At 33.1% G+C, this 27,393-nt stretch overlaps 3 protein-coding genes across 3 annotated transcripts; 2 read left to right on the top strand and 1 right to left on the bottom strand.

The window, feature by feature from the left end:
- Nucleotides 1–1,260: 1,260 nt before the first annotated feature.
- LOC132757182 (uncharacterized) lies at nucleotides 1,261–10,310 on the top strand. The gene is made up of 12 exons (XM_060748387.1): nucleotides 1,261–1,281; nucleotides 3,917–4,059; nucleotides 4,489–4,639; nucleotides 5,016–5,125; nucleotides 5,389–5,530; nucleotides 6,016–6,058; nucleotides 6,582–6,676; nucleotides 7,079–7,309; nucleotides 8,075–8,197; nucleotides 8,796–8,815; nucleotides 9,054–9,132; nucleotides 9,667–10,310. Exons 2-12 carry the CDS (start codon nucleotides 3,934–3,936, stop codon nucleotides 10,308–10,310), a joined length of 1,764 nt encoding a protein of 587 aa, XP_060604370.1. The 5' UTR covers nucleotides 1,261–1,281; nucleotides 3,917–3,933.
- Nucleotides 10,311–10,341: 31 nt separating this feature from the next.
- Nucleotides 10,342–15,475, top strand: LOC132757185 (uncharacterized). Its single transcript, XM_060748389.1, has 6 exons — nucleotides 10,342–10,378; nucleotides 10,945–11,119; nucleotides 11,960–12,176; nucleotides 12,383–12,544; nucleotides 13,133–13,330; nucleotides 13,768–15,475. Exons 2-6 carry the CDS (start codon nucleotides 11,078–11,080, stop codon nucleotides 14,244–14,246), a joined length of 1,098 nt encoding a protein of 365 aa, XP_060604372.1. The 5' UTR covers nucleotides 10,342–10,378; nucleotides 10,945–11,077; the 3' UTR covers nucleotides 14,247–15,475.
- A 4,924-nt stretch (nucleotides 15,476–20,399) lies between these two features.
- Nucleotides 20,400–23,522, bottom strand: LOC132757193 (uncharacterized). The gene is made up of 3 exons (XM_060748399.1): nucleotides 23,289–23,522; nucleotides 20,845–22,181; nucleotides 20,400–20,501 (listed from the first exon to the last, which is right to left on the bottom strand). The coding sequence occupies exons 1-3, from the start codon at nucleotides 23,380–23,382 to the stop codon at nucleotides 20,421–20,423; spliced, it is 1,512 nt and encodes a 503-aa protein (XP_060604382.1). The 5' UTR covers nucleotides 23,383–23,522; the 3' UTR covers nucleotides 20,400–20,420.
- Nucleotides 23,523–27,393: the final 3,871 nt, after the last annotated feature.

The raw sequence follows: 27,393 nt of genomic DNA, 5'->3' as shown, positions 1-27,393 counted from the left end.
GGCTGTTATGCCAGCTAAGGGTCTGTATTATAAGTCGTCACTCTCAGTGCTAGAGGCTCACGCACCCTAGCACACCTTCCTCGTCATCCCTTCCTACTTTGAAGAGTCATTCCTCTCGGACATAGGCAGCTGAGTAGAAGCTTAACTCCCCAGCAACGAGAGGAAAATTGGTCTCCGCGACCTACCTTATATGTACAACAGCGCTCGGATCTTAACCAGTCAACGTATCATTGGTGATGAATCAAACAAGATCCAACTCTTTGTCCGATGCCCTGTGCCTTCTCTGCGATGTGCATGCAACGAGGGCATATATAAACTATACAGAATACTTATATCAAAGTACCGGTATCATCGATATTTTTCATAGTTTGATATGCCGTCAACATGCGCAAAACTATACGTCAAGCCGTTTACCAGTGCTGGTTGCTTTTACTTTTGCAGATAACTTCTGTAGTTTAGTTTATTTATTTAATCATGACATATTACATGCATGTGATTGAAACTACAAAGAATATATAAAAGACAAACAAAAACACGATAAAGGGTTCATAGCACAAATGCATACAAACACTTATCGAAAAATGTAAAACATATATACAGATTCCCTGCATAAAACAAAGCATGCCAGAGAAGAGCTTCAGTGCGAATAAGCGTAGGAAGGATTTCATGATCAATGACCTGCACCGTCCGGGAATCTAACAAGTGTCGCTCGATTCACACTATTGAGCTAACTGGACATCATTATATGATGTGTCCGTAAAAAATACTTACGTCTATATAATAAATTATACAAACATGTACATCTTGTATTGTATGGATCAGTAATAGACGATTTATTTTATTTTAAAACGTTTCTTTTACGCGCCAAATGTGGCGTCTTTTAACGTAAACGTCTGTTTGGTACGTTTACGTCATTTCCTTTGATAAATTTATCATATCAACTGAAGCAGCGTAATAAAGCAAACATGTACTGGTAATCTGTGATGGTTTGTATTTCTTTTTATCATATTTCAAATAACAGCATCATTCTATGTTACAACTCTTTTAAGAATCGAACATAAAATTATAAAAACAACATACATATAGATTTTTCATTTATAAATTTTATTACATTATGCCCATTGTAGAGCTCTTTATTCCATAGATGATAGACTGATTTTGGGGAGGAGTGGGGCGCCGGGTGTCTTGAGAAGGTGAAGTGTCTTTAAAATTTGAGGGATGAAATTTCAGAGGTGTTTTGTGACTTTTTCCCATATACACTATATAGATACAACTGTACATGTATGTATAGATTTTCCCTTTCGTGTTTTTGAATATATTTTTTTGTATTAGATCTAGATCTAACTCAAACGGCACTTTGATGTATTATAATGACAAGCTGAATTTGCTGAAGAAAGAATTTTTCATCACAGTCATCATCATCATCATCATCATCATCATTATAACGGTCATTATTATTCTAACGTGCACAGTCGAATTTCCCGGCATCTGTCAAGTCAGCACACTGAGCATTTCTTAATTGGATAAAAAATCAACCAATCAAAACCTTTAAATTTTGTACCATAGCTTCGAATATGTTAGATTGATGATAATTATTGCTTTAACCATTAATCCAGTACATTCAAAATTATAATGTTTAATTTTTAGTCATGATTTAGGTTGATATTACATTGAAAGTGGACACATTGACGTTTTATGATGCATATTCGTTAATGGGAATATTCGAATTTCCTGTGTCACGTGACATTTATTTATTTACGTTTTTATGCTAGCATGAAACATCAAAAGTAGAGGGAGAGGTATGGAAGATATAAGATATTTTAAATAAGCTGTCATTTTTATTAGCTCGAATTTTCTATGAAAAGGGGAGCTATCCTACTCGCCCCGGCGTCGGCGTTGGCGTCACACCTTGGTTAAGTTTTTCGTACCACCCCACTTTATTTCAGAAGTATTACAAGTATGGCTTTGAAACTTACCATACTTGTTCACCATCATAACCTCCATCTACAGACAAGAGTACATAACTCTGTCAAGGTTTTTGACAGAATTATGGCCCTTTTTTGACTTAGAAAGTGTATTGAGCTTGGTTAAGTTTTTTGTACCACCTCACTTTATTTCAAAACCATTGGAGGTATTGCTTTGAAACTGACCATACTTGTTTACCATCACGACCTTCATCAACAGACAAGAGGACATAACTCTGTCAAGGTTTTTGACAGAATTATGCCCCTTTTTGACTTAGAAAATACATTGAATATGGGTAAAATCCACTTATTGCCTTAACCCTTTGAGATATTGCTTTGAAACTTTTAATGCTATTTCACATCATTACCCCCATCTGTACGCAAGAGAAGGTAACTCTGTCAAGGATTTGTTTTAAAAATTAAGGCCTTTTATCGACTTAGAATCTTGGTTAAGTTTTTAGTACCAGTCCACTTTTTGACTGAACTGTTTGAGATATTAATTTGAAAGTTGGAATACTTGTTTACAATCATGATTCCCAAACATGTCCAGGAGAAGGTAATTCTGTCAAAGATTTTATTTGAATTATGGCCCTTAACTGTCAATGTTTTGTATTATAGGCAAGCACTAAAAAAACTTAAAAAATCTAAAAAAATTCATTCCTATCCACTTGTTCACTTTACCATAAATTATGTCATATAAACATTGCTGTAATATTCAAGGGTATCAAACAACTAGTTCACTTTAAAAATACAGAGATTCTTGTATTGCCTTTTACTGCAAAAACTTTTTTTATTGGCAAGCAATAAAAAAGTCGAGCGCGCTGTCTTACGGACAGCTCTTGTTTGTCATGCACTCATGTATATGTAGTAAATAATGGCTGTTTCATATAAAACTAATTTGTTTATGAATTTCTGTCATCATAACGTAAGTAGACTCTACTGTATGTAAAAAATTAGGTTAATCATAATGTCTCAGGTCAAGTTATCCTAAGATCACAAGAAGGTAAAAACTTACGGAAAAGGACAAGAAGTCCTATGCATATGAGCATTAGATGAAAAGTATACATGTACACTGTGTTATCAAAGCACCACCTTTTCAGAACCTCTAAACAGTGTCTTTCAAATAGAATGGTCTGGAGTATCTATTTGAAAGACTCTGCTCAAAACGGAAACTAATTTCACTTTGTAATCTTGAATATTTTGTCAGTTACAGCAGAGATGTAGATAACAGAGATAAGCAGCTCCTATATACTCCATTGCAATATCACTCATGCCTATTAAAATCTGGAAAAAGTAGGCATTTTGTAGCAAATAAAACTTAATGGATGTACATTTGATCCTTAATTTTATATTATACACCATTTGAAAGTTAAATCTTTTATCTATTGCTGCATGTTAAAATATTGGTAGCTTTCCATATCTTTCACTTAGAAAAACATTGCAGAACATACCCATTGAGCCAGTTTTTTTGTCATATGAATATTTTTGTAATAAAAATTAAGAAGTTGTTCTCTTTGAAAATTATTGTATCATTTATTTAAATGGGAACTGTAAATGTTTTTACCTGCAGCCATTGACAAATGCATAAGCTTTCAAAAAATGTATTATTTTACTGATTTTGATATCTGTTTAATAAGTTTTACTTGCTGCAAGTTTTAAGTTAAGCTAACACATATGGTATCTTAACTGACAAGGAAGTTGCATATGCCTATCTCGATCTGTTATCTATGTCTCTGGTTACAGTCACACAATCTGTTCTTATTCGTCACTCTCTCATATTTGGTAATTTTTCAAAGAAAAAAACAACAACAACATATTATAATTAATTCAGCATCAAAATTGTGTCAATTTGAATTTGTAATTGTTTTGTATCTTTTATATGTTAATTTATTTATATTCATGAAATGAATAAGAAATTGAGATTGAGAGATGGCCATCTTGCTATATTTCAGCATACTATGTGACATACATGATGTCAGATTCTGGAGATAGTTGCGCAATGTCTGACACTGGTGAAAGCAGAATTACCTCAGAAGCTGAAGACAGTAGTGCTCTTTCAGACTGGTCAATGGTTGACAGCCATGGGGAATTGCCAGTTTGTACTTTAGTTATCATCTCTAAGAATTTTCTTCAATGTAGGAATTTATAAAAGTTTAATATTATAGACCTATAGATAAATGCATAATAAACACAGTCATACCAATTAAGCTTTAAAGTTTGCTCTATTTTTTATGTTGTTATTGAAAGTTCTAGACAAAAAGGGTTAAAACAAACTCTTATTTCCATTGTAAAGAAAGGGAACAAATGAACAGGACACCTGATGCTTTAAAAGTAAAGTTCTGTGTTAAAGTTTCATTATACCTTGCACATAAGACAGCCAGAACTTTGCACTTCTAATATTTAGAATCATATTATTATGTTTTGCTTTATAATTTGAAAACATAAATTTACCATTATAAATAGGCAGTGGTAACACTAACTTAATGGTAAATTCAGAAGAAAAATTATTCTATCATTATTTTAGGATGATGAAACTGCAAGTACAAGCAGCTCTGTTGAGGTTGTAGATGAGGGAAATGATGAAACCAATGTTGAAGCTGTAACTCCTATAGCTGGCAGTCCAAACGTCATTACTCCCCGCTTCATCCTCAGACTGACCAGTCAAAATGAAGATGGTACATTCCATTTTTTACGAATAACATATCTGTTGATTCAACTTAAAATTCTGTATATTTTGTGTATTTTGATACAACATCCCATCTGAAGGGTACTCTTTCTAAACTCAAGCAGAATAATGTCCTTTCATTTCTCTGTCACAGTAGTGAAAAATGTCTGTCAAATATGTCCAGGTAGTCAGTACTTAATGCAAATGGTGTTTCTATTATCATCTGCCTGCTTGTGCCTGAAATAGTGAATAGAGGAGTGTAACCTTTCTTCACCAATAAAGCTTGAAAATTGCCACAATATAGTGGCAGTTTATCTTAAAATCCAATAAGAATGCTCTTAATTTTCACAAGTGAACTGCAAATTAGAGTTTTAATTCATTTTCAGGGTCTGACACAGATGAAGACAAACAAGAATCTGTCACATGTTCAGGTCCCCAAGAGGAGGTTACCAAGGATACCCCAGCTCATGTAAAGGCAGGTCAATCATTTCAACAGGTACTTCAAACAAAGATTTAATAGAGCAAGAGCATGTTGAAGAAATACTGAACTATGATTTCATTTTAAGCTTTACAAATTGTATATTGCTTTGAAAATGTGAGCATGATTTGAAAGTCAATAAACGTGTAAGGAGGCAATTGCTGTCCGCCTCAGTTTTATAACAATTCAATTTTCCATATAAAAAAGGTGGAATCTATTCAGTCTATACTTCCTGTAATCTATTTGTTTGCATCATTTTGTTTAGTTACTTCATCTTTCAGAGTTCACCGGAAGCTCGTGTATCCAGAGAGGAGATTGAGGAACTTCGACAAACAATTGACAATCTCAAGAAAAATTTGCTTCCGTCCCAAGCAGAGGACAATTCTGTATCCTCTATTGATCTCTTTGGAGACGGCAAATCAGGTTTGTTTATGTACATTTGTTGTTTTACGAGCTTTGTCAATAACAAAATGTTCTGTTAATAGTTAGAGGATTTGGACTTATATCACATACCTTATAATGAAACACTATAGCTTGTGACACGTCCAGGCAGTAAAAAATGTACACTGATCTGTAAATGTTGAGAGAAAAATGTATTATTAGGCCATATTACAGTTTTTGTCTTGGGTCGTATTGGAACCACAGGACCCTGTTTTCAAGAAGTCTCATGTTCTGTGTCAATAAATAAAGTGGAAACTGAGAAATAAAAAAATGACATCCAAGATTGAAAAGGAATTCAGTAGTAACAGTGTTATTAATGTTATACATGATTTTTGCTCAGACTTATAAAGGAGCGCAACTACTTTGTTTACTTAGATAGGATGTTTACCTGTTATTAGAATGCATGAATTATGTAAACTAGATGTATTCATTCTTTTATAGCCATATTGACTCATCTTTTATTTCAGATGAAAATAATGTGACAACAGACAATCACCTGCCTCCTGAAAGGTTTGTATTGAAATTTAAGATAAATATAGAACAGTAATGTCAAGACGTGGGAGTTGTCATGAGATAATTGTTGATGTGAATTTACTTTATAATTCAGTCATTACTGTTGAGTTATCATCACTTATTAATAATGAATGAATTAATTAATTAATTGATACTTTTTTAGCAAAAAAGATGAATAAGTATATTCAGTAAGATGTTAATATTAATTCTTAAAACATTTAAATTGAAATGAACAAAGACTGATATGACATTAAATTGAATTATTCCAAGGTTATAACAAAAACTGTGTCTTGTATGTAAATTATTCTGAAAACTTTCTAAGCCATCTTAACAGGTTCATTAGTAGATAGAAATTTTAGCATCTGTAGAAAGCAAGCTATGGCATTCTCTAGTTGAGGAGTCCTCGATATTCTTCTGGTATAGTGTGTTTTAACAAGGTCTTCTTACTGACAACTGGCATAAATTAACAAACAAAAATTATGTGCCTGGTGTAAGATTAAGTGTATTTTTCATGTTTTAGAGAAAACAGTGGTTTCCATGGCAACAAGATAGATGACAGTTTATCTCAAGGTTCTTCTGTTAGCTCAAGCTATAGTTTCTTGTCAAGGGATACAGGTACTTGCATTAAAATCATCTGTGTACTTATTTTGATCCTGATTTAAAATCACTTACTTCACACCACTATGGGTTCAAATTCCGATAATGACTTTGGATTCTTTCAAATAGCCTTCAGGTTCTGGAATATGTACTCTTTCTCACATTACTCATATTATTAACTAGTTAGTTTACAAAAGAAATTATATGAAAATAATATGGCAACATTTTTGTTTGAAACATTTCAGGGTTAAAAACAACTGAATTTTGATGCAACAAGAATACTATACATATACATGTATATAGTCTTTACAGGTGTTAGTTTTTGAAGTCAGGAATGTTAGTTATTTATCTCTTTATCTTATATAGTAATTTCAAATCCCAATTGCTTTTAGTAACAAAAAAATGTCTTGATATTTACAGGTACAGCTTGTTTTTTACTTGGCGGTTCATCTTGTTTAGTGGATGGTACAGGGAACAAGACTGATCTAGATAGAGAGATCACACCTGAGGTAGATGAGATGCTGGGTACCAGTGACCAGACCTGTACAAATAACACACCAACAAAACAGGAAAACATTGGTAGCCTAGTATATTGTGATACCATAGAAGCTGATTCAGAACTTGCAACCATCAACCCTGGACACCAATCTGGTAAATCTCCAAACTCCTCACAGTGATAACCTCCCTTGGCAGAATTGTCATCACTGCCTTCACAGATGTCACATGATGATTAAAGTCACACGACGTAATGTCGAAATTCAAATGGAAATATATCGACCGTTACATAGAAAATCTAACGTCATTTTTCTCTTTCTGTTTCATTTTTTAACTTTTCGTACCTACGTCCGTTATATTTTATCAAAAAATTATCAAAGTATACAAAATATTGAAAAATAAATTAAAAAGCTAAAAATTATCAAAATATTGATATTTAAATGTTTGTGATGGCAGAGATCTCTGTACTGATAAGGGGAGATCACTGCATAGAGGATTGGTAAATCTCTGAAAACAATTTACTTCTTTGTACAATCATCTCGAGGTGAAATAAGTCTAGGTTTGTGAAACTGAGAAGGGACATTTCCCATGGCCAGTAAATGACCCCTTTTTATTTGGAGGTCAATAGATCAAAGGTTAGATCACAGTGATTATTAGTATAAATTAAGTGTAATATTCTTGCCTTATCAATAACATAATGAAGGCATAAGCCAAGGTACGTAAACATTTATTTGTGACAATTTCTTGACACTTGTCACCATAAGGATACAATTATAATTGACAGATTAAAATTTATTTTTCAAACTTGCCTTTGGATGTAAATAATGCTCCAGCCTTAGTAAAGTTTTTAAAGTGTTAATACTTATTTTAATTTTATTGAACAGGAAGCGGATTAATACTTATTTTCATTTTACTGAACAGGAGGTGGATTTTGGCAGTTTATGTCGCAGTTTTTCGAGTATCCTGTGAAGTATATATTTCTAATTGGACTGGTTGCCTATGCTGGAGTTATCATTGTAACAGTCTACTCTATACATACACAAGGTAATACAGTAATCTTAGTAGATTATATAAGCCATGTCAAAACTAAAACTGGTTATATAATGGCATTTCAAAACGAGATTTTAACCTGTACATATTCACACATGGTTACCCGTAGTGGCATTTACAGCAAGGTGTAACAGTAATATTCTTTGTAAAAAGGCAGCAATGATTCTTAAAGATAATTATTATAATATCGGTAACAGTATTTTAATAATAGTGATAATAATGATGATAATTAGAGTTGAAACTTTGTCACTTCTTTCTCTTCATACACAAACTAAAGATGTCTGCTTGCTTAGCTCAATAGGGAGCATCTTTGTAAGTCAAGGGTGGCTGATTTGATCCTCAGGAAACCATTGGATCCTTTACCATGGATCTCGGACATTGAGTCTAATGGTCACTTGTCCCCCACCACTGATTCAGAAATCATGTGAGACTAGTAGTTGGTCACTTGTGAAGTAATTAGAAATTACTGGTAGGTTAATATTCCAGAAAGCTGGTTACGTGGACCACTGCATGACCAAAAATGTGTTGACATTGGTGTTAAACTAGACAAACAAAAACAAAATGAAGATATTTTTTTTTTCATTTATTTCAGGACAAGGTGATTCTCAAGAGGTAATTATAACCTTATATTGTATTCAATTCTGTTTGTTTGATTTGTAAGTTGAAAAACATTTCTAATAATCACATTCTTGTATATATGTCAATTTATTTATACTCTTTCATAGACTGTTAAGTATATATAATATTTAAAGATGTTATGTCAAGAAATATGAGAAAAATATAGCAATTCCTATGTAGATTTTGACCGTATATGGATATAAACATAATTTGTATATAATTTTTCTTGTAGTTGGGAGTTTTACACCAATGCCACAGTGAAAGGAAAGAAATGCAAATCAAATTAGACACATGTGATAAAGATGTTCTAGGTAATCATATACAACAATGATTTAATCTGTTAATTTTCACGTTTAGTAAAATAAGATGGCATTCTTTCTGATAAGTTACTACATGTTTTACCCAAAACCTGCTGAATTTATGTAATGAACACGTCGGGCTTTGAATTTGAAACAGTCCATTCTGAGTTAAAGAAATTTCAAAGCAATATACAAAAATTGAATAGTCAGCACATTATAGAGCCTGGTCAGACAGCATGGCTCTATATTGGTCGAAAAAGCTTTTTTATCTCCAGCAGGTTAAGGGTTAATTTTTATACTTGAAGAATTTTATGTCTACATGATTTATATTAAGTTGGCCTCTGATGTTTGTTATTATAAAGGTGGCAAAGTTGGTACAAATTTATTTATGTTTAAAAAACACCAGTAAATACTGGTTATTGGCCATCAGTTCAAAATTGTTACAAAATGCAATAAAGCAAATAAACAAAAAATACAAAATTGTCAGTTTTCATAGGATGATTAGTTGTTTACATGTATTTATTTCCTACTTTTTATTACTAACAGACAGCAAAGCCCTGATCAAAAGTTCTGCTCAAAAACTGGAGGCTTTAAGAAAAGAAAACAGTGAAATTTTAGAGCAGCTTGGTAACAAAGAAAAAGAAGTTATGAAGTTACGTGACAATGTAGATGCCTTGGTTAAAGAGAATGAGAGACTTACAGAAGCTGATCGTGATCATCTGCAGGCACAGAGAGATCTGCTTGGTGAAATAGAAATGCTCCAAAGTCAGGTTGATCAGTCTACCTCTGATTGCGCTAACACTAAACAGTCCCTCGACAAATGTTTAAAAGAGGGGGAAGAATTGAAGCAGCAGAAAATTGACATTGAAAGTAATAAATACAATTCTGATATGGAGTTCTCAGCTGTTCAAAAACAATGCCAGACTGATACTGATAATTTGAGAAGTCAGTACCAGTTTGAAATTGATAATATTGGAAAACAGTACCAGTCTGATCTAGATCGTATAAGAAAACAGCACCAATCTGATTTAGACCAGATAAAGAATGACTACCAGTCCAATCTAGATAGTTTAACTATGCATACAACAGCAAAGAACAAGTACACGCAGTCCCAGAATACTGAGGATGGAAAGTGTGACAAAAATGGGAATGAATGTACAGAATTTTGGGGAGGAAATGTAGGAAGTTGACGTTCACATGGTTGATGAGTCTACACACAAATTCTCAATTCTGGCAACAGGAGACAGTCAAACCAGAGGTTGTTTACTAAACCGTCACTAACTATAGGTTTCAGGGTGGTGGTTGATTAGTATAGGTATTTAAAACCTCTGGAATTAGTTCTCTGTATGTGAAATCGTCAACTATAATGGTCAGGTTTACTTCATTGTGTAGCATCCAAAATGTTTTGCCTTATCAGTTTAATTTGGTCATATTCTGAGTTGGCCCTTTTAAATGCCACCTACATGTATTTAAACATTTTAGCCTGGCTAATCTAACATGGATTATGACAGAACTTTGTGTACTTAAAAGATTCTTTTAACATCAATCTTCAAATATATTCACTAGAAAATTAATGCATGCCTGTCTTCATTATCATAACTGGTGGTCAATTTCCAAGGTCCATAACTCTGATATGGATTTTCTGTAAAAAATTGCCCTTTGTGATCTTAGAAAATACTTGTTTAAAGTTTTGTACCTCAAAACTACTGAAGGCTTTCACTTTGATTTAATACAAGTCTGTAATTGGAGGTCATTATTTAATGCCCTGACATGAATTTTCGTGTTGCCTGCTACAGAGTGCATGCGGTGCTCTTGTCTTTTCAGAAATGAGAAACATTCTCATAGAACAGGAAGTAACAGCAGACGTAATGCCAATAGCAAGGAAGACAACTCTGATGAGAAATCTAGCAAGAAAGACGACTATGGCAGTTTTTTGGCAGAAAAGGTCCTAGAGATCATGAATAAAACTAGAGAACAGATACAGGATACATGGGATAAGGTATTTTTCAAGTTTCAGTAATTTATAGATATATTCATTGTTCAAGGGGACCTCAATGTCTCTGATTTAAAACAACAGGCCCCTGTCCGCTCAGTATAGAGTTTTAATTCTTTCGTGTCAAAAAGCAATTCAGTTAGCTTATTGAAGATTTGTAGTCCTACTCAGGTGCCTGTTCCGGGCTAATGATAATGCACTAAGGGTATATAAGGTTTTCCTGCACAAGAAAAGCTGTAAAAATGCCATATGAACTTAATTAACAGTGCCAGTGTAACTTAAAACCCAAACAATTGAAAATGATAAAAAAAAATTGGTTTTTATCATAAATATAGGTAATGGTGGCTTAATGAATAAAAAGCATCTTCCTCATAACCCATTGTATTGAATTGTACTTCAGGTACTGTCTTAATTTTATTGGTAAGTGTAGGAAGTGTGCTAAATGGGATGGTTAATTACCATTAGCGAAGACCTTTCACCATATTCAAGCTTTACAGTTAGAGCAGCAACATATGATGCCATTATAAAGCCTTCAGTCAAATCAGCTTGCTACTTGTCTATATGTCAAGAATTTGAGAATGTATTTGTTATAAAATTTTAATCAGCTGTAGACGATGTAAAAAATGCAACACAAGATACTTGACTATAGTTTACCATTTTTCAGTAAGCAGAAAGTATATTTATCATAGTCATGCTCTAGCCTCCATATAGGAGAGATGATCTTCAAATCTTGTTTTCTGTTGGTTTGTTGTAATATAAAAACCTGGGAATAATAAATCATTGCACTTGCTTTCCTTGCCTTTTAGTTAGTTACTTAAAAGTTAGATTATATTTCATTGTTTTCAGGTGAAGGATATGTCAGAGATCTTTTGGCACGAGCATCAGCCGACCTTGTATCGCCTACACGATTCATTTTCAAGGAAGTTCCAACATCTAAGTAAGAGATTTCAGAACAAACTGGCCAAGAAGATGAAGAAATGGTTTCGTAAAGGGAAAGAATACACTCGCCAATGGAGTAATGGTCCACAAGCTAACACAAAGAGAAGACCATATCAATCTGAAGGTAAAAATAATAATTGTTTATACATAAAGTATACCTGTCAACTTTTATAGCAAACAAGAAACCTACTGTTTTGTTGGTCAGCAGAAAATTGTTACTTTCATTTTGAAAATTGTGCTAATGATTGAGAAATACCACACTATAACTTTTATAGAAAAACTGATTTTACTTCTCATCAAATTGTTAATATTGATATTCTTATATTTCAGATGATATTTCGAGTTCTAATCGTAGTGTTGAAGTAAGACTAGTGAAGCTAAGTCATCAAGTACAGGCATTGAATGCCAAGAAATTCCAAAAATTGAAGGATACGCAAAAGGTGCTGGATATACAAAAGGAAGTTCAGCAAGTTAATATTCTTGTCAATGAAGGTACGAAGTTTATCATATGATGTAAGGAATCACTGTATTGTCAAAATATGATTTAGTGGAATTTCTGTTAAACATATGAATGTGTTCAGTGAACTAGTGTCAGATTTATAAAGGCAAATATGATTTTCAGTATGTTGCTAAAATGATTCTATTTTATTACACGCTTTTCGGTGGTTTATAGAAATATATCAGTGATATAAAACTGGTAATTTCACTGTTTGAAACAGTGTTTGAAACTTATGGAATGTCTGTAGTTCTATTAGGATGCCTGCTCATAATTGAATGCACAAAGGGGCACTGAGGTCTTCCTCCGTCGGTAAATCTGGAAAGTTGCCATCATGACTTTTACAGTGTTAGAGCTACTAATAAAAAACTATAAATTTTGAGAATTAAAGAAAATTCTTATGACAAAAAATACATGGATTTTAACAGACATATAAGAGTGGAAACAAATGTAGGTTTTCTGCCAGTTATAAATGAGAACTATTCTGTTTTAGATTAATTTGTTAGATATGAAATTTTAACTAAGTAGGTAACTAAGTACTATAATATAAATTGCATAACTTGTTTCTGTATTTTATGTTAAAGGTGATGATGAACAAATGGAGAAAAACAAGTTAACAGCTTGGTATTTGAAGTGGTTAAGTTGTCAGTCACAGTGGTGGAGAAACTTGGATGTTGTTATGGTAACAGATGACTGTTATTTATCCCTGTGTTGTTGGCAGGTCAAGGTCTTTGGTGGTGATGCTAAACAGTGCAGAAAGGTCAAAATTTGGCATGGGAGAGGTAAAAAATTGTTACACACAGACATAGTAGAGACACAGTTTTAATGAGGTAGTGAAATAAAGAACTAACTCAAACATTTGCTCCCCCCCTCCTTCACTGTATTTAACATATTCAGCAAATAACTGAAATTATATTTAATCTGGGGGCAAATGTTGACCTTTATATTATTTTGATGACTGGTGAGGGGGGGAAGGGGGGTGGGGCTGATGGCAAATGTCTAATGATATATTTTTATTTAGGGTATAAATGTCCTTCAACAATAGAGTAGGATGAGTATATCAGTATCAAAGTTTTAATGTTCTAATTATCAATTAATATTTAGATATTACATTTCAATGGACCGGTACATATAAAAGTGTAAGGTTAATTAGGGAAGAATTTTACATATGCAGTGAGGTTATATAAAACTGTACAAATATAATTATTGAATACTTTAGTTGAAGATACCTGCACATTGGAACCTTTAGATCAAACAAGAACATCAAAGGAAAACAACCGTCAAAGTGAATATGGACCAGCAAACAATGATCAAAAAAATGAAAACAAAAATCAAGGTCCTTCTACTGCTCCATACAATAATGATGAACATGATCGCAAGGAACCAGCCAATAGTATGGAGGAGAACTGGTTCCTGGCTAGAGGGGAGGATAGGGAATATAACAGGGAGGAACCAGACGACTGGTTCTTTAGGCGTCAAAATAAACAAAATGAACAAACAAGACAGGAACATGAAGATAGTGATATCAATAAAGATGACAATGATGATGATGCTGATGATAATGAGCCTTATTACTATTATAATGATGGCGATTATGATGATGATGTTGATGATGATGACAATGATGATGAATTTTGTGGTTCTAGCTACAATGATTGTAGTTATGATTTCCAAGCAGGCCATTGTGGATGTCCATAGTCTGTAAAATACAAGTAATGTTGACACAAGTATTTTTATCAGAGTTATTGTTACAGTCATCATGATCTTTAAGAAAAAACAACTTGTTAATATTTGAATAAGAATGTATTAAGGCTTTTGAAAATAACAGAATAGATATCAGATATTTTCGTTGAAACTTTGAGATTAGCCAAATATTTTTCTGATAATTTCTATGATATGTAAGTTACCTGTTTCACCTGAACTTTCCATGTTTTACCAAATGGAGTGTTATAATTTCTAATATCAGTATTCTTAAATAACCCTTGTTTGAAGTCAATTACCATTTTAATTGCAGAATGATACTGGCATATTACAACATAAGGCAAAGCAAATTTTGATTTATTTGTTACACATTACATTGTCTATTTTGTTATTAAAATTAATCCGAGTAGAGTTTAGAACTGAGAAAATGGTACATAATAATATTTTAGTTACATCAACTTACATCAATAAATTTTAGTACAATACCTTTATATATATAAATGTGCTCTTCTCTTCACTTTATGTACATGTAATTATTTTGATACATTGTTTTACCAACTCATGTCTGTTAAGAAAGAATTTAGGTTATTCTGCTGATGCTGTCTGTCCACTAGCTTCTTGTAGAGTTTATATAGGGTAAAGAACGTGACTTTCTGACAAAAGTCTGAAGTCATATGATTTCTACCACTGATACAAGTCGGTTTATCACACTAAAAGAGAAAAATAAATTTAAAATTGTATTTTAAGTTTAAATCAACATATAGTTGCAAAAATATATACATGTATATGTATATAAGAATCATCTTTTCAGATCTAAAGGAAATCACCTGGTATATTGAATTGTGTTCTCATAAAAGAATCTCTCAAACATGATCATTGGTGAAGGGTTTTATTCATTAAATGTTACATATAAACGAAACAGGATCCTTGACTATTTTTCTGTCACAATACATCTATTGACTGCTTTTTTCTGAGTGTTTTTTTAATTATTTTTTTTAAGAGACTTAAATATTTATTGGTTCTGACTTTATACACTTTTAGTGGTATAAGTAAATATACAACAGCGCTTATTGTGAGGCAATCATGTATACTCATAATACTGTAGCAAATCATTCCTATTTTAACTTTTATTTTTCGTTATAACAGAGTGACTGTGATTTTGACCCATTGTTAATTCTTCCATATTTTATTACATTTTTGTTTTCATATAAATGTTTGAAAATTCAGTATCTTGGTTTTCTTTTCAGTCTACCAGAGCAGAATGTGCTCTGGGTGAACAATTGTGATCACTCAATAACTGTTGACTTTCTGTCTGTCTGACGAATATTTTTAAAAATACAGAGAACAATGGCTTCATACACATTGTTTAGGAACTACATCATGATTTATCATAAGAGATATATCATAAATTTGAGATGCTGGAACAAAAATTCATGTGTAAGACCAAATCTGAAATGCTAGGTCATTTGCATGCAAGACCAAACATGAGATGCTGGAACATAAATTCACATATAAGACCAAATCTGAGATGCTAGAACGGTCATTTGCATGTAAGGCCAAACCTGAGATGCTGGAACATAAATTCACATATATTTCTTGCATAAAAATGTTCTTACTTCTTTATTTCTTTTTCGAATGAGATGCTGGAACATAATTTCACAGGTAAGACCAAATCTGAGATGATGGAACGTCCATTTACATGTAAGACCAAATCATGAGATGCTGGAACGTCCTTTTGCATGTAAGAACAAACTTGGGATGCAGGAACGTCCTTTCACATGTTAGACCAAATCTGAGATAGTGGAACGTCCTTTCCCGTGTAAGACCAAATCTGAGATACTGGAACTCCTTTCGCATGTTAGACTAAATCTGAGATGCTGGAACGTCCTTTCCCGTGTAAGACCAAATCTGAGATACTGAAACTCCTTTCGCATGTTAGACTAAATCTGAGATGCTGGAACGTCCAAATATGAGATGTTGGAACGTCCATTCTGACATGCTTGAACGTTTATTCACATGTAAGACCGAAACAGAGATGCTAGAACGTCCATTCACATGTAAGACCAAATCTGAGTAGCTGGAACGCATTATCATGTAGGACCAAATATCAGCTGCTGGAACGCATTTACATGTAAGACCAAATCTCAGATGCTGGACCGTCCATTCACATGATAGACCAAATCAGAGATGCTGGAACGCATTAACATTCCAGCAATACTGGTATTTAAATGTTAGTCCACATAAATTAATCTTGTTTGACCCAATAGAGGATTGATACGCCTCGTTTTCATCTGCAGAGGCACGAGGACGCATTCAAATCCCGATCATGCAAGACGAGGAATTAACTAAGTGCGAGGAATTTGCAGATGTAAATGCACGAAAAAAGGTGCATAAGAGTGCATAAGCACTTTTCTTGCATGAGAATATACGTCTGATTTAATATTTTTTGTTTCATTATTTCTCTTTTGTATAAAGAAACTGGTATCGACATGTTTTTTCACAAGCTTACAGTGCGAAGACATTTCACAGTTATGTTTTGATAGTGAAACTGTCGGGCCGTTGTTATTGTTTTATTTATACTCGGCGCCGGAATAAACCAATGTCCGAGACCTACGACGTCCTTGCCGGCCTGCTGGTTGTAGCCGAATCGTGCACTTGATCTACCGTGTTTTTTTATCCGTGACGTGCACACCTTGGGAGCGATTTGGCGAAGTATATCGAGCTTTCGGAACGTCGGTGGTTCTACTCGGGGGCCCGCTCGTGCCTGAAATAATTCACGTAAGGGCACCCGAGGTATTCCTTAACCTCTTCCACCAATGAAGTTTGAAAGTCACCATATGACCTCAACAGTGATGGTGCAACTTAAAACCTAACAAGAAACCAAAAAAAGCAACAAAAACAAAACAAACAACACCTTGACCTGTTGTGGGTCTTCTCCGTGCACGTCTCTGGCGGGATTTGGAGAAGCATAACGAGGCCGTTTTTGCAGTAAGCTATTATTATATGGCAGCCTGTGTCATGCATTTAAAACCGGGTATAACCATGACAACGTCACTTGATCGTGTTATTTTATCTGTTACTGCATTTTTACTGGACATAAACTCACTTTTGTGCAAGAATATTACATAGTGAATAACCATTATATTGCTAAGCTTCATCTTTGAAATTTTGGCGATCCATATGTGACCCTCTCATACACCCTTTAACGTTTGGTATTATAATGTTAATAATCCCGTTTTCTGTGGAAATTGCGAGGTCGAAAAATTGGGTCAAATCTATATCATCTTGAGTAAGGGCATTTTGACTGCACGAGTACGCTGAAGGAACAAGAACTTCTCATTATTTGAACTGCATATCAATTTAGAGATATGAAAATGGAAAATTGAAATTAGTCATCATTTAGAAGAAAGCATGGTCCCAGAGCATGGTCAAAGCAGAAACGGAAGTTTAACTTGAAGGGCTCATGTGATGTCACTGTTTTGCCAGGTCAATTTTCTCTCACGTATAAACTGTATATTATAAAGCTCCATTGCTGTTATATACAGCTTTCGATCTTTTCCTTTTGTTGTTTTTTTCTATTAACATATTATAATATATTTTCCGGCATGTGAATTTCTGTTTTCATATACGGACATTATTTCTGTTATCGGACACGGACATTATTTCTGTTACCGGACACGGACATTATTTCTGTTATATAAAAGGTGTTTTATGAGATGATAAATTACTTTGAAAACCATTACCTCCTTGAAGTGGTCTATTTAATTACGTCTGTTATAAAAAGAGAACAATTGCATCAATAAAAGGTTAAACAATTGAACTTATTTCACTTGTGATATTATGTATTTGTATAAAGGTTTATTATATACTCATAAATGAAATATTGAGAATTGAGAATTGTTGATTAAATATAATTTGTATTCTCCTTTTTCGTATTTTCACAGTAAAAAAATATTTTTCAATGCAGTAAAACACATTTTCCGTATTTTCACTGGTATCTTGCCGGACTGCTTTCTTATTAATTCAGCCAAACACAAAATTGAAAGCAGAGATCTTGAGAATTGTAAGGTCAAATAAAAGAGAAAAATTAAATATATAAACTAAACAGAAAATTCAAACTTTTTTCTTTATATACATAGAGGATATTCAAGTTTTTCTATAAATACATGATTTATTTTCATCGAGTGGTATGAAAATAAATATTTCATGAGTGGCGGTAGCCACGAGTGAAATATGGTAATTTTCATGCCACAAGATGAAAATACATCATGTATTTATGGAAAAAACTTGAATTTTCTGTTTATTATATACATTTTTCTCATTTTTGACATTAAAATTTGAAAGACTTTCCCTTAAATTTTGTGTACTGGCAGAATTTAAAAGAAAGTAGTCCGGCAAGACACCAATGAAAATACGGAAAATATGTTTCACTGCAGTGAAAAATAAATTTTTTTCAGTGAAAATACGGAAACTGAAAATACACATTTTATTTCATCAATATTACTTAATATTTCATTTATAAGTATATAATAAAATAGTTTACCTTTCATTTAATTTAGATCTATATCGAAGCATATGAGAAAAAGAACATATTTCCCCTTTTCTATTCATTTAAAATATCGGATTGTCCTTTAAAGCACGGGACAGGACAGGAACAACAACAAAAAATCATTTCCCCTTAACATAGATATAATTAGATATAAACATTTGAAAATAATATTTATTTGGATGAGTAATAAATAAACAGAAATGGGCGGATATAAATCCCACAAACATTTTATTATTGACGGGTCTGAAAATAGTTCCGGATACAGACATTTTTGGCTTGGGGCTTATGTTTGACAGTTTGACCTTCCCCCCTCCCTATAAGGGGATCTTTGGTCCTCCCCCAGGAAATGGAAGTGTTGAAATATTTTTCACAAAGTTTCAGACTTTATTAAATTTGTGTTGAAATTACATTTTATTTTTGCAAAAGTCGAAGAAATTCAACTTACATTTTACTGATTTCTAGGGTAAAACTATAAAAAAAAGATTTTCCAGCCAGGCAGGTGCTTTTAAATGGCCCTGCTATAGAAAAGGAAAAGCCCTGACAATGTAAAACTATAAAAAAGCGATGCTTTAGAAATGTTTTTTGATTATAATTTTACATCACTTACACTTCAGTATTTATAAAGATAAAGGGTTAAAACTAGCTGAATATATATACAAAAAAGTCATAATCACTTTAAGGTTGTTTTTTTTCTCTAAATTACTAGTAAAAATATTTCGATCTACTAATTGTTCGATTATACTGAAGGGAAGGCCCCACTTAGAACTTTTGGCCCAATCCTTTTGTATGTACACTTGATTATGTCTATTAAGTTATGAAATTGTATATTGTATGTATACTTATACAATAAAATAGTATTAAACGAAACTAAACGATTATACTGAAAGTATATTCTTTGGAAAAAGGCCGGCATTATGTGACGCCATGACGCCTGACGCGTTGACTAATGTGTGTCACTAAAGGTAACGGAAGCAAGTACCATTGCTATTGTTATGATATTATTCTAAATAGCTATTTAATCAAGACGGCACTCCTAAAGAAATAAAATACGAAAATGTCCCCCATCTTTGCATTACCTTGATGGATCCGGAAGTGATTAGCCATTGCCACCAGATCATTAACGTAGATCTATAAAGCCATACTTCATCAGTGCTGGCTGACCAAGATTTATATAGAGCTGTCAGCTAATGTTGGCAGGTTTAAACTTGAAATTTTCATCTTGATATCACCAAACCTTAATTATAGACAGTTCTAAATATGGAAGCTAGATTCTAGTTCATGTACAAAATTCAGTAGATATTTATACATAATTACATAGATATGTATACTTTTTTTTTTGCTGCTATCTATATATATGTGTAGCCTATAAAAAGGGGTTTACCCAAATGTTGTTTTTTTGTCCGATGTTGACGTCTGCTGTTTAAACTTATATTTTCAATCAAAACCCCCATTATATGATCCATTTGAATCAATTATATACTTTCAAAAAATATGTATAGCTATAGATCTACATATATCGATCTATAAAGTAACGTAAGATTTCGCACAGAATTAGGTTTATACAGATCTACCATCCATAGCGAAATAAAAAATAACATATCTTTCTTTCTCATATTTATTGCCTATTTAAAGAAAGTTGAAAATGAAAAGAATTTATATCCCAAGTCTTTCTTCTGGTCACAGTGCTCGGCTGAGTCTGGCATCTGAAAATACAATACAATACAATAAAATACAATAAATAAAATAAAATAGGGGAGGATGGATGAATGAATGAATGAATGAATAATAGAATAAATAAATAACCAAACAAAATCAAGTTACCGGACATTTTCACCAAAACTAGGTTTTCTGACAATATAAGGGATACATTTTAAAAAAATAGAAAATATGAAAACCAAATTATAAAACACCAATAAAATGATACAACGCTCTTGCTTACAATAAATAAAATGTGATTCTTTGTGCTCGTGTATCAGATCAAATGCTGGAAAATCGTTCAAATGCATTTAAAATAAAACATAACTTTTTAGTGCCCAAATCACTTACGTTGTGTAAGTCGAAGTGTAGATCACTATTTATGTAGATGCCCATCACACCAAACAGTTTATGATCATCGTCAACCATACCGTTATCGTTAGTAGAGTTGTCAGCAGTGTCATTCCTTGGTGATAGTATATCTACTTCGTCTTGTTCTTGAAGAGCTATTGCTTCGATGTCTACAATATCTTCATCCGATTCTATATCTAACATATCTAGTGTGTCACTGTATAACATTTCACCAACAGCACCTCTATCTATAATTGTTGAATCATCTGATTCAGACGTATACGGGTTGATACGATCCAATGTATCACTGTCGTTATCGGCTGCTCTATCTACAATTGTATCAGATGAAATTGGACAACATTGGTCTTTGTCTAGAACGTCTCCAAATAAATTTATGTCTGCTACTGTGTTATCTTTATTTATATCTATAACTAAACCTGTTGGACCGCTTCCGGATATATCCTCTAGTTGTTCGTCGTTTCGTCTCTTCTCTTTAGTTGCTGAAACAATTTCGTCAAACATTTGAGAGCATCGTTTTGAGATTACGAATACTTCATTCAGATATACATGCATATCATCTGCAAGTGGAAATCCTATTGGCCGAATGCAATTTGGTTTATAGACACCTGCTTCTTTATCCATTGCAATCCCTAACATTTCATTTTCATATGCTTTATCAATGGCTTCAAATGAAGTTATCTTCGTTGCTTTTAAACTTTTTTCATTGCGTTTATACAAATGAATGTTCATATTTGGCTCAATCAGGTTTTGATGATCAAAACTGTGTGTGGTAATTTCAGCAATTTCTTTGTCATGCCTTGGTTTTCGCCGTAAGTCACTTTTGATGTTAGATGTGAAAACTGTTCCTTTCGTAGATTGGACACTTTCATCAGTAGCAGCAATGTCGCATTCGATATTTACAGATTTGCTTTCTTTCAGAGGTTTAGTGTCTGATATTCTATCTTTAATATTTTTGATTTTCTTCGGTGCCTTAACCACAAAGTGGTCGATTAGCTTAGCCAGCTGTCTTTCAATCTCTGTCATACTTGGAAAGTCTCTCGTAAAATTTTCACCACTTTCATCTACAACCGTCTTTATATCCTCATTTTTACTTGCTTTCGTGTCTTTTCCTTTGTTTTTCCTTTGATTACGAGCATTTGTGAACTTTCGGGTGGCATGTTTCACTGAAGTTCCCAACTCCTTGCCATTCTTCAAACCAAACTTCTCTATAAATATACCACATGATCCGTTTCCTATACCAATGTGTAATACGGCTTTGTCGAACGTCGCACTGATTGGAATGATGATGTGATCATTGTTTGGACTAATGAGAATATCTGTAAGGAAAAAATATATAAAGAATTTGTAAAATGGGCCTTTTTTTTTAAATTTCGGAAACTTCTCTTATTTAACACTAACATTGACGACAAATTACTAGTATTATAAATGTTTTCCAGTGTTTCTCTCGGATCGAGCTGTACTTTATCATTTAGAGCGATATTTCTAACGATGGATCAAATTACTAAGATAAACATGGATTCAAAAAATTGCACGCATACATTAACATAGGCTAATATGAGAATTGATTCTTCCAGATAAACCCAGAAAATACACAAAGGATGATAGAGCACCTAGGATCCAGGAATGCACGCGGACTGTATATGGCCAATTTTTAAATATATATACCAAGAAAGGAACACCGACTGCATTTTTTTACAAATATACTCAAGAATGGCTGCGGGCTGCATAAATGGTCATTTTTTCTATATAAACTCGGACATGAACGTGGATAGTATAAAACATGGCAAATGCTTCTATTTATATACCCAGGATTGAAAGCGGACTGTATAAGAGGGCCAATATATCTATATATGCCAAGAAATTAACATTGATAGTATAATTCAATAGGCTCAATGTTTCTTTTTATACCTAGGAATGAACTCGGACTGTATAATACAATAATTGTTTCAATATTTACTCAGGAATGAACGCGGACTGTATAACAGAATCTTTTTTATCGATATACCTAGGAATCATATTATTATAATGCAAAGCTGACATGGTTCAGAACTTTTACTATTTAGGGGAGAAGATAAGTAGGAGGCCGGGAATCTCCTTATAGCCGCGGAACGGTATTCCGAGGGTCCAGGGTTCGAGATCCGGTCAGGCTGCTTTTTCTCATCCTGTGCCATATATATGAAACTATATAAGCAGTAGATTATATTCATCTCTACCGTGCATCTTACCCATCATGCAGACCAGAAAATCTTAAGTTACTGCTTCAAAATCGTGTAGGGACCATCACGCTAAGCAGGCGTTAATGTCCATATCAGTTTTATGTAAAAACTTCTCATCCTAAAGAGAAACGGAATGCCAATATGTACTAACGGATATATTTCTTTTTACAATAATTATTCTCATTCAGATAAATGTAGAAATTTTACCTTTAAATGTGCTTTTCGCTACACGCTGGTTATCAATTGCCAGGTTTCCTTCCATTTTGCAGGTATATTGTCTCTTATTAACTTTTAACAACATATATATTCGTCTGCACTGTAAGTGTGCGACATTTCAATTGCTGTAACTACGTTCCGTTTGTTACGTCACAATCAATTGATGCGCCGTCCAATCATATTTCTAGCAACGTGTGACGTCATGACGTCTTTACGCAACAGACGTTATTTTGTCTAGCGGTGAATCAGTAAATAGAGGATATTCAAGTTTTTCTACAAATAAATGATTTATTTTCATCGAGTGGTATGAAAATAAATATTTCATGAGTGGCGGTAGCCACGAGTGAAATATGATAATTTTCATGCCACAAGATGAAAATACATCATGTATTTATGGAAAAAACTTGAATTTTCTGTTTATTATATACATTTTTCTCATTTTTGACATTAAAATTTGAAAGACTTTCCCTTAAATTTTGTGTACTGGCAGAATTTAAAAGAAAGTAGTCCGGCAAGACACCAGTGAAAATACGGAAAATATGTTTCACTGCAGTGAAAAAAATATTTTTTTTTCAGTGAAAATACGGAAACTGAAAATACACATTTTATTTCATCAATATTTCTCAATATTTCATTTATAAGTATATAATAAAGGGTGGCATGAAAATAAATATTTCACGAGTGGCGGTAGCCACAAGTGACATATGTATTTTCATACCAAACGATGAAAATAAATCTGTGTTAAAAAAAACTTGAATATCCTCTATATATTGCGCTCTCATCCCTCTATCTAGCACGTGCACGGCGTAAATGCATAGGGTATCAGCAGGTAATTTGGACCTTGGACGACGCGGAAGGAAGGTGCGTTTGCCCTTAATGCGCATTGACGGTTTGAAAGGCAGGTCAGGGCCAGGACTACCTCCTTCAATATTTTCTCAGGTTACTGTAACTTAACGTGTCCACTGTACAGTGGCCTACTTCCGGCTCAAAATTCGTATATTTGTGGTGAATTATCAGCACTTTGTGCTTCAAAATTGAATCTTTAAGGGCATGACTGGTGAAATGTCGAAGCTTAATATTAAACATCGGATAGACTATAGAAAGTTTTTTGTATCTTAACGGGTAAATGGACCCTTATCAAGCAAAGACTATTGATAGACTATAGATATAGAAAGGTATACATGTACCATAGTATGTCTAGCCGCAGCAGTCACCCAGATTTGCCCAAAACGGTAGGCTTCAGGGGGCCGTTTTATCAACGCTCTACGACACATCGTAGGCTAGTGTTTTGTCGCAGACATGTCGCAGAACGTTAAGACCGTTTTATTAACGTTTGTCGTAGCCTACGACGTCGTAAAAAAATGTCGCAGCTCTACGACAGGGTTAGGGCTGTCGTACGACGTTACTGTAACGTCAAGACTGGCGATCACTGTTTACATGTATACATGCTCAGCACATTAATTTTTATGAAATAACTTTTTCAGAATAAAAAGAAAAAACAACATATTTCAATTTGTTTTCTTTTAATGTCAATCGCTTATAAAGGGACTTTATACATGCGCTCTAACTATAAGAAAGAGACAGAATATACAAATCTTATACCCTATAAAAATGTCTAAAATATCGTTCGTTTGGAGCAAATATGCCTTTACGGTCATACTCTATTCTATTAATAATGAGTTCCAAAGATGTCTTCGGAAAATAGAATAAAAATTAAATTAACTCTTTTTTATTTCACATTAATACATTTCACATAATATTTTAACTAAATTTTACATAAATTTAGATATTTCTTTGAAGAAACCCATATGGTATAAAATAAAGTCAACAGGAAAGTTACCGTGGTCATGACTCCGGAAAAACAATTTTAAAAAGAGAAAAAAATAGTCAATAGAATATAAAAAAGATCAACAAGACAAGGCGACATTAACTAAAAGTTACCGTGGATCTAAAGCACTAATGTTTAAATTATCAAATTTTATGGTAAACTGCAATATACAATGTACATACAATAATTCAGTCTGCACAATTTGCATGGTGTATTAATTATTCATTTTAAATTTTTAAAAAAAAATCTAGAATCCGAACTGTAACTACGTAATTTGCAATTCCGGATGGGGAGTTATTTAGTATACTACAACTACATGAGATATACGTATATATATGTATAAGTAGCCTGTGATTCATGCGTTGATATATTTTTTGCTTATTCTTAACTTACGCGCTATTTAATACTCGATCGTCATAGGTAACACAACATCTTTGGTTTTGATAGTATCAATATATGAGCCGCGTCATGACAAAACCAACATAATGGGTTTTGCGACCAGCATGGATCCAAACCAGCCTGCGCATCCGCGTAGTCTGATCAGGATCCATGCTGTTCGCTCTCAGTTTCTCTACTTGTTATATGGTTTGTAAGCAAACAGCATGGATCATGATCAGACTGCGCGGAGGTGCAGGCTGGTCAGGAGCCAAGCTGGTCGCAAACCCACTATGTTGGTTTTGTCATGACGCGGCTCAATTATGTCAATTTGCCGACAAGAAGCACATAAAAAATCGATAGATTGGAACCCAGGCTAATCTATGAGAAAAATTAATCCGCTTTCCGTAAAAAAAACGCAACAACAACTAAAACAACCGTTACAACAAAATAGCTACATTTTAAAGTGAATTATTTTATAATAATTACAACAAAAACAGCGTGGGGCGTTTCAATTTAAAAGCAGTGCGCTTAATATAACTTTACGAAAATATTTCAAAACATCAATTCATTATTTCAATACTTTAGCAATAGTAAATCTATAAGATTAATTATATATATTTATTTCAAACAACGAGAAGGAACAGAACTAGTTTGAAATCTTGTGTGTACTGAATTCCTCGGAAAATGGGTAAAAATGTGCGCCACACTTCATACTACAAAAAAGTACATTGGCTGCCATTTAAGTAAATCATATGTACAAATCATTGGTTTTATCATGATAGCTAGTACTTTAAACACAATTTAGGCGTTTCTAAAAAAAGCAGCTACAATTGTTTCTAACGCGCAAAAATCCTTTCATAAAGGCCCATAAAACCCTAGAAATGCTTTTATTTTGTAAAGCTTTTTTATTTATATTTTTTTTATTTTTCTTTATTATTTTTATTTCCATTATCATTAACCTGAACTAACGTTTGCTTCTGTTAATTTTTGCCAATCAAGAACGGTGTTAATGATTTAGTAATTTGTATGAAAGTCAAAATTTTGCTACAGTAACAATTTTAATACTTTCACATTCACAACTACTTTCTTTAGAAATACAGGCAAAACAAAAATGTAAGTCTGCACAAACTGCATGATATATTAACAAGTTTGCTTCTTTAAAAAGAAGCATGCGAGAGGACTTCTTGCTGCTGTGAGAGAGATTTGTGTAATTCGAAAATATTTGGGGATATTTTTTGCATAAATGACACAATGAATGGTTATTAATTACAATTATTTAACAAAAAAGACTTTATTATTATATAGTATCATAATGAAAGTTTGTTTTACACTTCATTTTTTAAAAATGTTTTGAAAGATTATATGCCGGAGATACTTTAAGCGATACTTTTTCTACAAAGGAAATAATGTGTGTTATGCCATCAAACTAAATCTAAAATAAATGATAAACACATGTATATATTTATATTAAAAGTAGTATCAAAAATAAAAGTGTCTTGTAAAATTCAATAAGCACATTTTCGGTTAATGTTTTGTTAAGTATACGGAAACATTTCCTCTACATTTTCCAAAACGGGCATAAAGTATGTTCATCAATTTTAAGTCCCATAATTTACATAAAAATGTTTATATCATTTGATTGGAATAAACAGTATATAAAGCTTGATGCCTCCAACCACAATTGATATTTGAGGAAAATCTTGAGTAAAATTTGTGCCATTTGAGCAAAAAAATCTCCGTTGCGTAATTAAGTCGTACATGTTCAAAAGTTTAAGGAGCAGCAAAATTTCGGTACACGGTTCTCTCGGTCATATTGAATGGTGATATTGTACCTGTTATGTTCACTGTTACTATTTATCGGAATATGAAATAGTAAAACGCTATTCAGAA

This window comes from Ruditapes philippinarum, unplaced genomic scaffold (genome assembly GCF_026571515.1).
Source record: "Ruditapes philippinarum isolate M1 unplaced genomic scaffold, ASM2657151v2 ctg5120_1_1_1_1, whole genome shotgun sequence".
In the NCBI taxonomy this organism is placed as follows: domain Eukaryota; kingdom Metazoa; phylum Mollusca; class Bivalvia; order Venerida; family Veneridae; genus Ruditapes; species Ruditapes philippinarum.
The sequence above is the reverse complement of the archived record's forward strand: the minus strand, read 5'-3'. Positions and strand labels throughout refer to the sequence as shown.